General features: G+C 43.5%; 1 protein-coding gene across 3 annotated transcripts in view; it reads right to left on the reverse strand.

The window, feature by feature from the left end:
- The window catches only part of GCH1 (GTP cyclohydrolase 1), a 51,897-nt gene extending 48,766 nt beyond the window's left edge, over positions 1-3,131 (reverse strand). For 2 of the 3 annotated variants that reach the window (XM_029238305.1, XM_029238303.1), the window contains exon 1: positions 2,690-3,131. In XM_029238305.1, the coding sequence (XP_029094138.1) occupies positions 2,690-3,029 (340 nt within the window). In that variant the 5' untranslated portion in view covers positions 3,030-3,131. The remainder of the gene's footprint in view (positions 1-2,689) is intronic. The other variant, XM_029238304.1, reaches the window with a different exon arrangement.
- Between the last annotated feature and the right edge of the window lie 15,350 nt (positions 3,132-18,481).

Here is an 18,481-nt window from a genome sequence, read left to right on the forward strand (position 1 = left end):
TTTAAAGTATCCTTCCTTCTCCCACCCAGGTTGGTCCAAGGCCTGGACCACCACCATTTCAGGTTCATTCCTTTAAGTTCAGCATCATCCTTGTCACCCTCTCCTCTCTGTCTTCTATTTATGTACCTCTAAGAAATCAATATTAAGCCTTTAAGTGTGATCCTCTAGACAGAGGCTTTCAAACTTTTGACCACAACAAATACAAGAAATACTACATTCTACAACCGGAGCCAGTACATACCAGAAAAAATCATACCTATAAAACCTACTTGTAAGCTTCTCAAAACATTTACCCTTATACATATGATAGACTGATTTTCTCCATTCTACTCCACCTTATTTTAATGCTGGTGACCCAAGTATTAGGTCCAAACTCAGTGTGAAATGCTTAGTAGAGAAGATACACTGACATATCTCACCAAGTAGCAACATAAGGAAGCAGGTAAGAGTTCTGCATTCAGGCTGCCTAGATTCCAACACCAGCTCTACCACCTGAAGCTGTCAACCTCTCTGCCTCCGGTTCCTTATCATGGGGTAAAAGAACAGTGTTTACCTCAAAAATGAGGATTAACCAAAGACCATCCACAAAAAGCACTTAGAGCATAAAAAGTATTCAATTAACGGCTATTAATAATTCTTAAACGGTCTGTGACATTTTCACTGTCGTAAAATACATATAACACTCATCATCTTAACCATTTTAAAATGTGCGATTCAGTGGCATTTAGCACATTCACCATGTGTGCAACCATCACCACTCTCTAGTCCTAGAACATTTTCATCATGCCAAAAGGAAACCTGGAACCCATTAAGCAGTCACTCCCCATTCCACCCTCTCCCCCAGGTCCTCTTGGGTAGGGAGATGATTAGAGTCCCCCTAATCTGATTTCTGTTCCTAGGTCCATGGACTTTTTAAATAATAAATTAACACTTGACTAGAACTGTCTTCTAAGGTAGAATGAAGTGTTCTTTGCAGTCATTAGTCCTATGGCTCATGAGACAAACTTCTGCTAATCATTTCTTAAGTAAACCTTTTGAGACACTTTAGGTCTCAAAAGTCAGGAGGACCTCCCCTACTCTCGAGGTCAGAAATCCCTCTCTCCTGTGAATTCTATTAGGGCGATTCCCAAAGCCTGACCAAGTGCGGTGGACATTTTCAGTGTCCACAAGAGGCAGACTGAGCAAGGCCCTAAGAAGATGTTTGTTCATTACATTCGTGGAATATCACCAAATGGTAGAATATTCACCAAATGAAGAATGTTTATTCTTCAGTCTTTGCGTTTTAAAATTCTGTATTTGAGGCTCCAGACTTTTACCAACAAAGGTTTAAAAAGTAAACTTGGACACAGAACTAGATATCCATTTCTTGGCTTTAAGATGTAGTGTCATTTCCTTTATGTGCCTCACCCCTCTCACACTGATTTCTCACCCTTCCTTTGGGGTGGGGGAGACTGGGCAAAAATAACTGTTTTTCCCAGAATCTATTCAGGAAGTCTCCAGAAACTTGATTGGGGAAATAATCTGAGCAGGGAGGTTACCTTGCAAAGCAGCACTGTTAATTCTTTGAGAAATGGTGAAGGCAGAAGGCTTCTTAGGCCAAAGGAATAAATGTCACCAAGAGGTACAGAAGATGTGGACTGGAAAACAACGCCCTTGGTCCGAGCTGTGCAAGTCAGATCTTTTTTAACTTTTTTTTTTTTTTATTAGTGACCAACATCGCTCACCCAGCAATTAGGCGGCGAAGTTCTCAATCATTTTCCACCGCCACCCCGCGCCCCGTACTTCCCGGCCTCCTGGGCAAAAGCCTGACCCTCCTCAGGCGCCGAAAGCACTGGGCCAACCCGGCTCCTTTGGGATGCGTGGGTGGGAAGTGGGTGATAGAGAGACTCCGGGTCCCACAGCCCAGCGAAACTCCCAGGAAGTCGCTTTCCTGCTTTGGGGTTTGGGGAGTGGGGGAGAAAAGGCGGAGAACGCTTTAAGCAGCAAACTAACCCCCCAAAAACCTCACACTTCAAACTCCAGGAAAGCCCATGCCCAGAACTATGCCAAATTCTGGCAAAGTCCTGAGCTGGAGTGAACTGGATGTGAACAAAAGAGAATTACGACTTTCGGAACACCCGGGTACCCTGGCAAGTCAGCGAGAGTGAGGGTCCCCGAGTTTGCAGCAAAGAATCACCCCCGGCTTCAGACACAGAAAGCCAAGGCTTCACCCCAGACCTACCAAAAATGAGACCTCCAGAGCAGAGATGACCTAGGAAGCCGTCACTTCCACGAGCCCAGGTGCACGTTCCTCGGGCATCCGGCCCTGGGCGCTCAGGCGACAAGGGCTCCAGGCTCCCACCCGGGGGCGGGGGTAAGGGACGTGGGGAGGCTCTGTGACTGCGGTCCCGCCAACCCGAGGCTGGAGGAGAGGGCCGCGTGCAGCGAGCGGGGAGGACCCCGCGAGGGCCGCTTCAACTAGTCCCCGGGTGGAGAGGCCGCTGACTCCCACCGCGGCCGAAATGCGTCCCACGCAGGGCCCTCTCCTTGGCCGGACGGCTGGGCCAGGGCCGAGGGCGGGATTCGGAAAGTGACAGCACTCGGCTTCCTCCGCCAAGAGTGAGCAACTCCGGGAACTAACTGGAGCCGGCGCGCGCTTCCTGCAGCCACCTCCCCAGTGACCGGCACGCCGGCCGGCGGGCCCACTGACCTGAGATGGTCTCCTGGTAGCCCTTGGTGAAGAACTGCATGGCCGTGGCCGCCCTCCAGGGCGTCTTGCGCAGCCCCTGCCGCTGGGGGTCCTCGCCCAGCGAGCGCAGGATGGACGAGTAGGCGGCCGCCAGGTTGGGGAGGTTCAGCTCGTTGTCCTCCTCGTTGCGGGGCCGCTCGCCCTTCCAGCCGTCCGCCGGCTGGACGCTCTTGCTCTCCGGCCGCGGCTGCTTCTCGGTGGGCGTACTGGGCCTGGGCCGCGGCGGCTCCCCCTCGGGTAACCCATTGCTGCACCGGGCGTCCCGCGGCTTCGCCTGCACCCGCCCCAGGCCCTTCTCCATAGACCTGCCGCTGCCGCCCCGGAGGGACCCTCGGACGCGCCACGGGCTGCAACTGAACTTCGCCGGCGGGCAATGGACTGTGACCGCAATCGCCTGAATAACGTAGGCCTCGGGCCAGGGGTAGGCTCCGAGGCCGGAACAGAAGAGACTGAGAAGTGCCGGAGCGCCTCCTTTTTATGGGCTGGCGGCTCGGCCGGCGCCGCGGGGCGTTTCCATTGGCCGAGGCTCCTGGCGTCATGGCGCTCACTCCGCCCCTTCGCCCTGCCCTCCGCCGGGTGCTCTGGAAGCCGGCCCCTGTGGCGCGGACCTTGTCCGAGTCCGTGGCGCGGACCTTGTCCGAGTCCGTGGCGCGGACCTTGTCCGAGTCCGTGGCGCGGACCTTGTCCGAGTCCCTCCCGCGCCAGGCGGGAGGATTGGGTTGGACCCCTCTGGCTATTGCCGGATGAACTGAATCCTAAAGGGGGCAGGTGTTCGGAGCTGGAACCTCGGCGAGGGGAGGCAAGGTCTGGGTGCCCCGTCAGCCCTCTCCTCTTAGGGCAAAGAGTACGCTGCATCAGAAGTGTTCTGGTCGCCTCGCCCTGTGAAAGATGAGCAAACAGGTGGCCTCGCCGGGGAAGAGACTGGGTTAAAATGTAGGTATGGAAACCAACTCATACTTTTAGGGCAAGAGAATAATATGAATTGAAACGATTGCGTTCGTTAGTTAAAAACATGTCCAGCTCACCTGCCTCCAGCCGCTGTCAGGAGGAATGTTACACCAAGTGGTCCTTAAGTGAGTTCCTATATCTAGGAGGAAGGTATCTGTGGTGGCCAGAACTTTGACCCTGCAGAAATTGGTTTGCAAGCGAAGAAAAATTAGGGGTCTCATTAAAAACCCATTTGCGTTTTGTGGAAACGCAACTGTGGAAATTTGGTGCTGATCGTTTTAAGAGTGACATGCTAAGTGCCTTTCTCCTGATGCTGAAAGAGATTGTGAAACGTTACTGATCAACTGGACTCTTAACCAGTGACATCTGCTTTGACTGTTTAAGATTTTTTAAATGGACTTTTTTTTTCTCACTAGAGGGATTATTTCATAACACCAAAGGTGAGTTTTAAAACATGTATCAAATTAATATTTTATGATTTGCCCCAGAGAGTTTCTAATGCTGATTTTCTGACATATAAACACGTATTTAAAGGCTTAGGATCAGACAAACCAGGAGGGAAGCCCCTGGAATTATTCTATGCTAATAAAGTAGTTCAGTCATTATTAGTAGTAATTTGTATTTATTGGATGTCTGCTCCAGGCATATTCCTGTTCTAAACATTAAGGAAAGAAATATGGGAAATACCTAGCCTCCTAGGTACTTTTAATCTAAAGTAGAAGAATTATTGGTGTAAGTGGGGTTTTTCAAAATAATTATTGGATTTCTATATACAATAAATACCAAATTACATAGATCAAGAAATATGAACATCCCTTGGAAAGCCTCTTTGTCACTGTCCTACTATTTATTGTCAGTGTTCCAACCCGTCCCCATCGTCAAGGTCCTATAATATTTTTTCCCTCTAACTGCTCTGCCCACTGTCCAATGATACTTCCTGGTCAGAATTATCCACTGGGTCTCAAACTATTTCAAGCTGGAGACAACATTAAAGGATGGCCTTGTATTTAACAAATGAAAATAAAGATACCAAGTGAAGTATTTTTAAAACAGAGGGATTCAATGGAGATGCTTTCCATGAGATTTTTTTTTTTTAGAGGCAATCATTTGCCTTCCTTTAAAAACACTTGTAAACATTAACTAATATATTTCCCAAAGCAATTTCTAATGAAATTTTACCCTAAAAATTAACATTTTCTTATAAACAGTGCCACTAAGTCATTAGCATTTTTATTGCCAGTTACCAGTACAAGGTCTCTGGATTTGTTCTGTATTTACTTGTAAATTGGAGGCAGTGTATTTCAGCCAAATGCCCAAAGGCAATACAAGGAAGCTTTAAAATCATGAACACTAGGCAAACAGTTTAACGGTGAAATGTAGGTAGTTGGCAGGGATGGTTATAAGTAGAAATGGGAGAAGAAGAGGGAATAAATTAAAAGAGGAGGGATATATCCCACAGAATTAATTAGCATAAAATGGTTCAGCAGTGAAACTATGAGCATTCACAACCAGGAATTACAACAGCATTCATGTTTTTAACCCAGTAAGGGGACTCATTTTCATCTTGGACCCAACCTGCGAGTTGCTTTCTATCAAAAAGCCAAGGAATTTTTTTTTAAAGTTCTCCCATTTCTAGGGCAGTAGCAAAACAGAGAAGCAGATAAGTGAGATACACAGCACCAAAGACTGAAAATACTGCAGGGCTACAGACATATGTAGTCACTTGCCAAGGGTAACAGGTAAACTAACATTAAGCATTTGGCAATGGTAACTGGAAAAAAGCAAATTTCTCTAAGTGTGCTTGATGAAGGTTCTTTATTTGAAATCCAAACTTTGGAGGAGATTCTGGATCAAGATTGGACATAGGGCTTCCCTGGTGGCGCAGTGGTTAAGAATCTGCCTGCCAATGCAGGGGACATGGGTTTGAGCCCTGGTCTGGGAAGATCCCACATGATGCAGAGCAACTAAGCCCGTGCACCACAACTACTGAGCCTGCGCTCCAGAGCCCGCGAGCCACAACTACTGAAGCCCGCGTGCCTAGAGCCTGTGCCCCGCAAGAAGAGAAGCCACCGCAATGAGAAGCCCACGCACTGCAACAAAGGGTAGCCCCCGCTCGCCACAACTACAGAAAACCAGCGTGCAGCAGCAAACACCCAATGCAGCCAAAAATTAAATAAATAAATTTATAAAAATAAAATAAAAATAAAAAATTTAAATATTGGACATAGATAATAACAAGGTGGACACAGGAAAAGTGTCCTTGTTCCACTCCTAATTTCCAGAAGCTAGCCTGTGGAGTCAATGCAGTCCTGAGATGTCTCACTAAATCCCCCAAATGTAGGGAGAAGCAAAGTGAATGGAAGCCCTCACGTTTCTTCTCTTCTGAATGAGGAGGAATGGAACAAGAGAGAAAATGGGAGAATGTGAACACTGAGCAGACTTTCTGAGATGGAAGGGAAGGCTCGAGGGCACCTCACTGAGTTGAGAAAACTATCCACAGCCCAAAGGTACCTCACAAGGGAAGAACAGACATACCCCAGGTAGTCACCTGTCCCTGGTAGAGGATCTTTAATACCATCTCGGAAGAAAGGGCAGATGCTAAAAAGGGGATGTTAATGGACAGTCCAGCCACCACAGCTGAATTCTGTCCTAATCGTCACGATCCCTCAGGGAAAACGAGATACAACACAACCTCCTCCAGCCCCAGACTGTAGCAGAGTGAGGGAAACAAACAGGCTTCCACTGTAATAGGAAACACAAAGAAGTCACCCTCAATAATATGAGGCAGGGACAGGAGGCAGAGAAGCAGCATGGCAACCGTGCAAACATACTGTACAATGGCCAGATGGAACAAAACTAAACAAAGAAAGATAATAATGTAGCATATAAAAAGCACAACATCAAAAAATGCAACTGAAAACAAACTCACAGAATAGAAGAAAATTCTTCACAAATGTTTTGTTTGTTTGCTTGGTGTTGGACACCCGTTTAATGTGGACACTCAAGGCCTGGGCAGACTAGGGAGCATGCAGGAGTTGGGCAGGTGGGCAAGGTGGGTGGGTCACTGGCCCACACCTGGCCCCAAGAGGGGGTGCTGGAGGTGGGGGCTGACACAGGCACGCCAAGGGAAGTACCAGAGGGTGGCCTAGGCAGGCAGACCCCCAGGAGACCCATAGGCCAGCCCTGGAGAAGGTGTCTAAGCCAGAGGATGAGTGCTCAGGCCAGAGCCTGGCCCAGGGAGGCAGGGCTGGGGCATGGCTGGGGGCTCCCGAGCTTAGGGGCTGGCATCACTGGGGGCCTCCCCAGTTGGATTCAAGCAGCTCCTGGAGGCGGGCATGGAGGTTGTCATTCTTCTCCTCCAGGTGGTCCAGACAGGAGTTGATCTGGTCCAACATGGAGTTAATGGCAGCGTATTCTGCTTCCCTGAAGTCATTGTCCCCACCTTCCACGCTTGCCTCCACCGGCATGCCCGGGTCCCCACTGGGGCCCAACATTGCAGGCTGGGGTGCTGCAAGGGCAGAACGATGATGGAATGTGGCTATGATCGCACTGACAGCTGGCGCAGGGTGGACGATGGAGGCTCATAAATGTTTTCTGCTACAGAAAAACTTAATAAAAACATTGAGTTCAATAAGACAAAAACCAAGGGCTTCCCTAGTGGCGCAGTGGTTGAGAGTCCGCCTGCCGATGCAGGGGACACGGGTTCGTGCCCCGGTCCGGGAAGATCCCACATGCCGTGGAGCGGCTGGGCCCGTGAGCCATGGCCGCTGAGCCTGCAGGTCTGGAGGCTGTGCTCCGCAACGGGAGAGGCCACAGCAGTGAGAGGCCCACGTACCGCCAAAAAAAAAAAAAATTACACAAAAACCAAGATAATAAAATGATAGAATTGAAAAAGGAGTTACAGATCTAAGGAAATAGAGGACCATCATTACTATGGGATTAATTAGAACCATGTACAAAATAGACACTGTTGAAAATGTAATTATTGACATGAAGAAAGGCATGGGAATGAATGCAGAATAAAAGACAAAGATGAAAGTTGTTAGAGAAGACAAGGATGATCTAGCATAAGAAAAATCAGTGTTTCTGAGGTAGAGAACCCAACAAATGAGAGAATGTAGTCAAAGATATAATATAAGCATATTTCTCTACCAGAAATAAACGTTTATATTTATGTTCAGCTGATGTTTTCTTTTTTTTGAATTTTATTTTATTTATCTTTTTATACAGCAGGTCCTTATTAGTCATCCATTTTATACACATCAGTGTATACATGTCAATCCCAATCGCCCAATTCATCACACCACCACCCCCGTGCCCCCACAGCTTTCCCCCTTGGTGTCCATACATTTGTTCTCTACATCTGTGTCTCAATTTCCGCCCTGCAAACCGGTTCATCTGTACCATTTTTCTAGGCTCCACATACATACGTTAATATACAATATTTGTTTTTCTCATTCTGACTTACTTCACTCTGTATGACAGGCTCTAGATCCATCCACATCTTTACAAATGACCCAATTTAGTTCCTTTTTATGGCTGAGTAATATTCCATTATATATATGTACCACATCTTCTTTATGCATTCATCTGTCGATGGGCATTTAGGTTGCTTCCATGACCTGGCTGTTGTAAATAGTGCTGCAATGAACATTGGGGTGCATGTGTCTTTTTGAATTATGGCTTTCTCTGGGTATATGCCCAGTAGTGGGATTGCTGGATCATATGGTAATTCTATTTTTAGATTTTTAAGGAACCTGCATACTGTTCTCCATAGTGGCTGTATCAATTTACATTCCCACCAACAGTGCAAGAGGGTTCCCTTTTCTACCACCCTCTCCAACATTTGTTGTTTGTAGATTTTCTGATGATGCCCATTCTAACCTGTCTGAGGTGATACATCATTGTAGTTTTGATTTGCATTTACCTAATAATTAGTGATGTTGAGCAGCTTTTCATGTGCTTCTTGGCCATCTGTATGTCTTCTTTGGAGAAATGTCTATTTAGGTCTTCTGCCCATTTTTGGATTGGGTTGTTTGTTGTTTTAATATTGAGCTGCATAAGCTGTTTATATATTTTGGAGATTAATCCTTTGTCCGTTGATTCATTTGCAAATATTTTCTCCCATTCTGAGGGTTGTCTTTTTGTCTTGTTTATGTTATCCTTTGCTGTGCAAAAGCTTTTAAGTTTCATTAGGTCCCATTTGTTTATTTTTGTTTTTATTTCCATTACTCTAGGAGGTGGATCAAAAAAGATCTTGCTGTGATTTATGTCAAAGAGTGCTCTTCCTATGTTTCCTCTAAGAGTTTTATAGTGTCCGGTCTTACATTTGGGTCTCGAATCCATTTTGAGTTTATTTTTGTGTATGGTGTTAGGGAGTGTTCTAATTTCATTCTTTTACATGTAGCTGTCCAGTTTTCCCAGCACCACTAATTGCAGAGGCTGTCTTTTCTCCATTGTATATCCTTGCCTCCTTTGTCATAGATTAGTTGACCATAGGTGCCTGGGTTTATCTCTGGGCTTTCTATCTTCTTCCATTGATCTATGTTCCTGTTTTTGTGCCAGTACCATATTCTCTTGATTACTGTACCTTTGTCGTATAGTCTGAAGTCAGGGAGCCTGATTCCTCCAGCTCTGTTTTTCGTTCTCAAGATTGCTTTGGCTATTAGGGGTCTTTTGTGTCTCCATACAAATTTTAAGATTTTTTATTCTAGTTCTGTAAAAAATACCATTGGTAATTTGCTAGGGATTGCATTGAATCTGTAGATTGCTTTGGGTAGTATAGTCATTTTCACAATATTGATTCTTCCAACCCAAGAACATGGTATACCTCTCCATCTGTAGCTATCATCTTTAATTTCTTTCATCAGTGTATTATACTTTTCTGCATACAGGTCTTTTGTCTCCCTAGGTAGGTTTATTCCTAGGTATTTTATTCTTTTTGTTGCAAAGGTAAATGTGAGTGTTTCCTTAATTTCTCTCTCAGATTTTTCATCGTTAGTGTATAGGAATGCAAGAGATTTCTGTGCATTAATTTTGTATCCTGCAACTTCACCAAATTCATTGATTACCTCTAGTAGTTTTCTGGTGGCATCTTTAGGATTCTTCATGTATAGTATCATGTCATCTGCAAACAGTGACACTTTTACTTCTTCTTTTCCAATTTGTATTCCTTTTATTTCTTTTTCTTCTCTGATTGCTATGGCTAGGACTTCCAAAACTATGTTGAATGATAGAGGTGAGAGTGGACATCCTTGTCTTGCTCCTGATCTTAGAGGAAATGCTTTCAGTTTTTCACCATTGAGAATGATGTTTGCTGTGGGTTTCTCATATATGGCCCTTATTATGTTGAGGTAGTTTCCCTCTATGCCCATTTTCTGGAGAGGTTTTATATAAATGAGTGTTGAATTTTGTCAAAAGCTTTTTCTGCATCTATTGAGATGATCATATGGTTTTTATTCTTCAATTTGTTAATATGATTTATCACATTGATTGATTTACATATATTGAAGAATCCTTGCATCCCTGGGATAAATCCCACTTGATTATGGTGTGTGATCCTTTTAATGTGTTGTTGAATTCTGTTTGCTAGTATTTTGTTGAGGATTTTTGCATCTATATTCATCAGTGATATTGGTCTGTAATTTTCTTTTTTTGTAGTATCTTTGTCTGGTTTTGGTATCAGGGTGATGGTGGCCTAATAGAATGAATTTGGAAGTGTTCCTTCCTCTGCAATTTTTAGGAAGAATTTGAGAAGGATGGGTGTTAGCTCTTCTCTAAATATTTGATAGAATTCACCTGTGAAGCCATCTGGTCCTGGACATTTGTTTGTTGGAAGATTTTTAATCACAGTTTCAATTTCATTACTTGTGATTGGTCTGTTCATATTTTCTATTTCTTCCTGGTTCAGTCTTGGAAACCTATACCTTTCTAAGAATTTGTCCATTTCTTCCAGGTTGTCCATTTTATTGGCATAGAGTTGCTTGTAGTAGTCTCTTAGGATGCTTTGTATTTCTGCGGTGTCTATTGTAACTTCTCCTTTTTCATTTCTAATTTTATTGATTTGAGTCCTCTCCCTCTTTTTCTTTTTTTTTTTTTTTTTTTTTGTGGTACGTGGGCCTCTCGCTGTTGTGGCCTCTCCCGTTGCGGAGCACAGCCTCCGGACGTGCAGGCTGAGCGGCCATGGCTCACGGGCCCAGCCGCTCCGCGGCATGTGGGATCTTCCCAGACCAGGGCACAAACCTGTGTCCCCTGCATTGGCAGGCGGACTCTCAACCACTGCACCACAAGGGAAGCCCTTCCTCTTTTTCTTGATGAGTCGGGCTAATGGTTTATCCATTTTGTTTATCTTCTCAAAGAACCAGCTTTTAGTTTTATTGATCTTTGCTATTGTTTTCTTTGTTTCTGTTTCATTTATTTCTGCTCTGATCTTTATGAATTCTTTCCTTCTGCTAACTTTCGGTTTTATTTTTTCTTCTTTCTCTTGTTCCTTTAGGTGTAAGGTCAGATTGTTTATTTGAGATTTTTCTTGTTTCTTGAGGTAGGCTTGTATAGCTATAAGCTTCCCTCTTAGAACTGCTTTTGCTGCATCCCATAGGTTTTGGATCATCATGTTTTCATTGTCATTTGTCTCTAGGTATTTTTTGATTTCCTCTGTGATTTCTTCAGTGATCTCTTGGTTATTTAGTAATGTATTGTTTAGCCTCCATGTGTTTGTGTTTTTTACGTTTTTTTCCCTGTAATTCATTTCTAATCTCATAGTGTTGTGGTCAGAAAAGATGTTTGATATGATTTCAATTTTCTTAAATTTACTGTGGCTTGATTTGTGACCCAAGATATGATCTATCCTGGAGAATGTTTCATGCGCACTTGAGAAGAAAGTGTAATCTGCTGTTTCTGGATGGAATGTCCTATAAATATCAATTAAATCTATCTGGTCTATTGTGTCATTTAAAGCTTGTGTTTCCTTATTTATTTTCATTTGGATGATCTGTCCATTGGTGTAAGTGAGGTGTTAAAGTCCCCCACTATTACTGTGTTACTGTTGATTTCCTCTTTTATAGCTCTTAGCTGTTGCCTTATGTATTGAGGTGCTCCTATGTTGGGTGCATATATATTTATAATTGTTATATCTTCTTCTTTGATTGATCCCTTGATCATTATGTAGTGTCCTTCCTTGTCTCTTGTAACATTCTTTATTTTAAAGCCTATTTTATCTGAAACGAGTATTGCTACTCCAGCTTTCTTTTGATTTCCATTTGCATGGAATATCTTTTTCCATCCCCTCACTTTCAGTCTGTATGTGTCCCTAGGTCTGAAGTGGGTCTCTTGTAGACAGCGTATAGATAGGTCTTGTTTTTGTATCCATTCAGCAAGCCTGTGTCTTTTGGTTGGAGCATTTAATCCATTCACGTTTAAGGTAATTATCGATATGTGTGTTCCTATGACCATTTTCTTAATTGTTTTGGGTTTGTTTTTGTAGGTCCTTTTCTTCTCTTGTGTTTCCCACTTTGAGAATTTCCTTTAGTATTTGTTGTAGAGCTGCTTTGGTGGTGCTGAATTCTCTTAGCTTTTGCTTGTCTGTAAAGCTTTTGATTTCTCCATCAAATCTGAATGAGATCCTTGCCGGTAGAGTAATCTTGGTTGTAGGTTCCTCCCTTTCATCACTTTAAGTATATCATGCCACTCCCTTCTGGCTTGTAGAGTTTCTGCTGAGAAATCAGCTGTTAACCTTATGGGAGTTCCCTTGTATGTTATTTGTCGTTTTTCCCTTGCTGCTTTCCATAATTTTTCTTTGTCTTTAATTTTTGCCAGTTTGATTACTATGTGTCTCGGCGTGTTTCTCCTTGGGTTTATCCTGTATGGGATGTGCTTCCTGGACTTGGGTGGCTATTTCCTTTCCCATGTTAGGGAAGTTTTCGACTGTAATCTCTTCAGATATTTGCTTGGGTCCTTTCTCTCTCTCTTCTCCTTCTGGGACCCCTGTAATGCGAATGTTGTTGCGTTTAATGTTGTCCCAGAGGTCTCTTAGGCTGTCTTCATTTCTTTTCATTCTTTTTTCTTTATTCTGTTCCGCATCAGTGAATTCCACCATTCTGTCTTCCAGGGCACTTATCCGTTTTTCTGCCTCAGTTATTCTGCTATTGATTCCTTCTAGTGTAGTTTTCATTTCAGTTATTGTATTGGTCATCTCCGTTTGTTTGTCCTTTAATTCTTGTAGGTCTTTGTTAAACATTTCTTGCATCTTCTCGATCTTTGCCTCCATTCTTTATCCGAGGTCCTGGATCATCTTCACAATCATTATTCTGAATTCTTTTTCTGGAAGGTTGCCCATCTCCACTTCATTTAGTTGTTTTTCTGGGGTTTTATCTTGTTCCTTCATCTGGTACATAGCCCTCTACCTTTTCATCTTGTCTATCTTTCTGTGAATGTGGTTTTTGTTCCACAGACTGCAGGATTGTAGTTCTTCTTGCTTCTGCCGTCTGCCCTCTAGTGGATGAGGCTACCTAAGAGGCTTGTGCAAGTTTCCTGATGGGAGGGACTGGTGGTGGGTAGAGCTGACTGTTGCTCTGGTGGGCAGAGCTCAGTAAAACTTTAATCTGTTTGACTGCTGATGGGTGGGGCTGGGTTCCCTCCCTGTTGGTTGTTTGGCCTGAGGCAACCCAACACTGGAGCCTACCTGGGCTCTTTGATGGGGCTAATGGCGGACTCTGGGAGGGCTCACGCCAAGGAGTACTTCCCAGAACTTCTGCTGCCAGTGTCCTAGTCCCCACTGTGAGCCACAGCCACAGCCTGCCTCTGCAGGAGACCCTCCAACACTAGCAGGTTGGTCTGGTTCAATCTCCCCTCGGGTCACTGCTCCTTCCCCTGGGTCCCGATGCACACACCACTTTCTGTGTGCCCTCCAAGAGTGAAGTCTCTGTTTCCCCCAGTCCTGCTGAAGTCCTGCAGTCAAATCCCACTAGCCTTCAAAGTCTGATTCTCTAGGAATTCCTCCTCCCATTGCCAGACCCGCAGGTTGGGCAAAGTCTGATTCTCTAGGAATTCCTCCTCCCATTGCCAGACCCCCAGGTTGGGAACCTGACGTGGGGCTCAGAACCTTCACTCCAGTGAGTGGACTTCTGTGGTATAAGTGTTCTCCAGTCTGTGAGTCACCCACCCAGCAGTTACGGGATTTGATTTTACTGTGTTTGCGCCCCTCCTGCCATCTCATTATGGCTTTTCCTTTGTCTTTGGCTGTGGGATATCTTTTTTGGTGAGTTCCAGTGTCTTCCGGTCGATGACTGTCCAGCTAGTTGTGATTCTCGTGTTCTCACAAGAGGGAATGGAGCACATCCTTCTACTCCACCATCTTGGTTCCTAATCTCAACTGATTTTCAAGAAGGGTGCCAAGACAATTCAATGGGGTAAAGAAGAGCCTTTGCAACAAATGGTACTGGGACAATTGTATATCCTTTTGCATGTAGCAAAAGAAATAAGTTGGGACTTCCATGGTGGCACAGTGGTTAGGAATCCACCTGCCAATGCAGGGGACATGGGTTCGGGCCCTGGTCCAGGAAGATCCCACATGCTGCGGAGCAACTAAGCCTGTGCACCACAACTACTGAACCTGTTCTCTAGAGCCCGCGAGCCACAATTACTGAAGCCCACATGCCACAACTACTGAAGCCCATGGGCCTAGATTCTGCACAACACAAGGAAGAGTAGCCCCTACTCACCACAACTAGAGAAAGCCCACACGCAGCAACAAAGACCCAACACAGCCTAAAATAAGTTAATTAATTAATTAAATAAAAAAGGGAAAGAACTAAGTTGGATCTCTGTCTCATGCTACATAGAAAAACCAGCTCAAAATAGATCAAAGACTAAATCTAAGAACAAAAATTACAAACCTTTTAGAAGAAAACATAGGCATTAATCTTCATAACTTTGGATTAGGCAATTAGATTTACTAGAAATGACACCAAAAGTGGAAGCAACAAAAGAAAAAAAAAAAGATAAATTAGACTTCACCAAATTAAAAATTGTTGTGCTTCAAAGGACACTATCAAGAGAGGAAAAAAACAACCCACAGTTGGGAGAAAATATTTGCAAATCATATATCTGATATGGGACTAGTATCTAGAATATATAAGAACTCTTACTACTTAATAATAAAAGGACCAATAATCTAATTTTAAAATGGGCAAAGGATTTAGATAGAGTCTCTCCAGAGAAGATATACACATGGCCAATAAGCATGAGAAAAGATGCGCAACTTCATTAGCCATCAAGGAAACGTAAATTAGGGTATGACTGAATACTACCTCATACCCACTAGGATGGCTATATTCAAAAAGATAGGTAATAACAAGTGTTTCTGAGAACTAAAGAAATTAGTATCCTTATACACTTCTGGTAGAAATATAAAATAGTCCAGCTACTTTAAAAAACAGTCTGGCAGTTCCTTAAATGGTTAAACATAGAGTTCCCATATAACCCAGCAATTCTACAGCAGGTATAAACCCAAGAGTAATAAAAACATATATCTATACAAAAACTTATACATGAATGCTTATAGCACCAGTATTCATAATATCCAAAAAGTGGAAACAACCCAAATGTTCATCAACTGATGAATGGATAAACAAAGTGTGATATATACATGCACTGGCATACTATTCAGCCATAAAAATGAAGTACTGAATACTAACATAGCCTATAACATGGATAAATCTCTTTTTAATGTATTTATTTGCTTATTTGGCTGCGTTGCGTCTTTGTTGCTGCATGCTGGCAGCAACTCTTCATTGCAGTGTGCAGGCTTCTCATTGCAGTGGCTTCTCTTGTTGTGGAGCACAGACTCTAGGTGCACGGGCTCAGTAGTTGTGGCTCGCGGGCTCTAGAGAACAGGTTCAGTAGTTGTGGTGCACAGGCTTAGTTGCTCCACGGCATGTGGGATCTTCCTGGGCCAGGGATTGAACCCGTGTCCCCTGCACTGGCAGGTGGATTCTTAACCACTGTGCCACCAGGGAAGTCCCACATGAATGAATCTTGAAGACATTATCCCAAGTGAAAAAAGTCAGGTGCAAATCGTCACATACTGTGTGATACTATTACATGAAATGTTCAGAATAAGCAAATGCATAAAGATAGAAAGTAAATTAGTGGTTGCCATGGCCTGGGCAGAATGGGGAATAGGGAGTGACCACTAACAGGTATGGGGTTTCTTTTGGGGTAATAAACATTCTTTGGAATTAGATAGTGGTGACAGTTGTATAATTTTGTAAATATACTAAAAATCACTGAACTGTACACTTGAAAAGGATGAACTTTATGGTGTGTGAATTATATCTCAATAAAAAAAGTTAGTTCTCTTAAAAATACATTTGGCAAAAAATACATATATTTGATTGGCAAAAAGAAATTCGTTCGGGTTTTTCCATGTTTCCGAAAAACCCGAACGAACTTTTTGGCCAATCCAATAGCTTTCTAGAAAACATTGAGACAGAAGGCTTAACTTAACTCCAAGCTAGATAAAATTCAAGGATAAAGACAGCTTCAAGAATAGAGTGTTTTAAGCATCCAGGTGAAAACCAAGCCAAACCAAAACAACAAATTGCCTAAAAGAAAGGAGTTGGGAGTAAGGACATAGGCTACTCTCCAAATTTTCCACAGCAACGTCCATTGCCAAAAAACAAACAAACAAAAATTTGGAGGAGACAGCTTTATAGCTTTAAGGAAAGTAAGCTATACTCAATGAAGAAAGCATTCAAGTTATAAGTGTGCACCATCTCAAAGATGTATGAACTCAGAAAGCATAACTCCTATAAGTTCCTTATTGAGAAAACCACTTGACATGAGATCTCGCTAATTGAGATAATCAAAATAAAGACTCAAGAGTGAAGAAATTATGGTAAACATTTAAGTATAAAACCAATTTAAAATATTTAAATATGAAAACAGTGCTAAGTATAAAGCCAATACTAAATAACTTTGATAATCATCATTACAAACAGAAGAACATGAACAGTGTGAACCTGGACAACATAAGAATAAGAATACAACCAAACAAAACTAAGATTTGGAGAAAAGGAGATAGGCACAGTCTTCACCCTTCAGAAAAAGAAGTCAATAATATTCTTTAAACTGAAACATAGTAGTAAAAATATCTTCATGGAGTTTATAATTTCTTTTTTTTTTAACTTCAGAGATATTGTTAAAGAAATATTACTGGGGGAGTGAAGAAGTTTTGTGTCAACTTGACTGGGCTAAGGGATGCCCAAATATCTGGTCAAACATTTCTAGGCATGTCTGGGAGGGTGTTTCCAGAAGAGATTAGCCTTTGAATTAGTGAACTGAGTAAAGAAGATTGCCCTCCCCAATGCAAGTGGGCATCATTCAACTCCTTGAGAGCCCAAATAGAACAAAAAGGCAGGGGAAAAGCAAATTCACTCTCTCGGCTTGAGCTGAGAGATCCATCTTCTCCTGCCCTGGGCCTCAATCATCAGTGAGTGCTTCTGGTTCCCCGGCTTTCCAACTCAGATCATGGCTTACACCATCAGCGCCCCCTCACTCCACCCCTGTTCCCAGGCCTTTGGACTCAGGCTGAATTACAGCACTGGCTTTCCTGGCCTTCCAGCTTGTAGATGGCAGATCATGGGACTTCTCATCCACCATGACCATGTGAGCCAATTCCTATAATAAATCTCCTCTTATATATATATTTATATCCTATTGGCTTCGTTTCTCTGGAGAATCCTTACTAATACAGATTTTTCAAAATAGATTCCTTCAGATTTGCTTCAGATCCCTTTTCTTCTATTAAATTCAAATAAAATGAATTTAAGTGTTTCTATTAAAAATAGTATTTCTGGGGCTTCCCTGGTGGCGCAGTGGTTGAGAGTCCGCCTGCCGATGCAGGGGACACGGGTTCGTGCCCCGGTCCGGGAAGATCCCACATGCCGCGGAGCGGCTGGGCCAGTGAGCCATGGCTTCTGAGCCTGCGCGTCCGGAGCCTGTGCTCCGCAACGGGAGAGGCCACAACAGTGAGAGGCCCGCGTACCGCCAAAAAAAAACAAAACACCGAAGGCTGTTTTAGCAATGATTCTTCTCTGGGTGTACCACGTGTTAATTGCAGCACAGGAAATATGGTCAGAGAGGACAAAATCCTAGCTTCTGTTTCCTGATGAGCTATAAAAAAAAGGTCAGGCAACACAAGCTGTCACACCCTGAGGTGCCTTAGGTTGAATTCATAGGGAGAGCTGAATGTGAAGCATTCTTTAGTCTGCTTGATGATGGGGGCTGGGAGTGGAGCTTCAGTCCTGGGATCCCCTCCTCCACTTACTGCCCTGGTTCAGGACCACCTGCCCACCCACAGGTGTATTACAATACAACAAGCCTCTTTCCATCCATATGCCATCTAACCTTGTCCATATCAGTAGGCACAGATAGAAGACTCCCTGGAGACAGTTTCCCCTATTCTATACTGGATCCCAAACCAGATGTGAACATTGAGATTGAGAATCCAAGCCAAGAAGGAGATATTTTAAATTTCATATAATTGTCCAAATGTTTTCACTTTGAGCCAAGTCACTCAGGATTTCAGTCAGTTCCAGAATCAGGTATTTGTCCTTTTTGGTCTGTCACCTGCAATGTGCAAAATATTTGTGGTTTTAAAGATTAACAAAAATTAAGCTTGTAATCTACTCTGGCAGAGTTAAATTTCAGAGAGGGGCTCTACTGACATGGAGAAAGATTGCCCTCATGATGCCATCAGGATTAGGTGTCATTCAACAAATATTCAGTGACCATCTGCTACATGCC

Source organism: Monodon monoceros, unplaced genomic scaffold (genome assembly GCF_005190385.1).
Source record: "Monodon monoceros isolate NGI ecotype Baffin Bay Population unplaced genomic scaffold, NGI_Narwhal_1 Super_Scaffold_21, whole genome shotgun sequence".
In the NCBI taxonomy this organism is placed as follows: Eukaryota; Metazoa; Chordata; class Mammalia; order Artiodactyla; family Monodontidae; genus Monodon; species Monodon monoceros.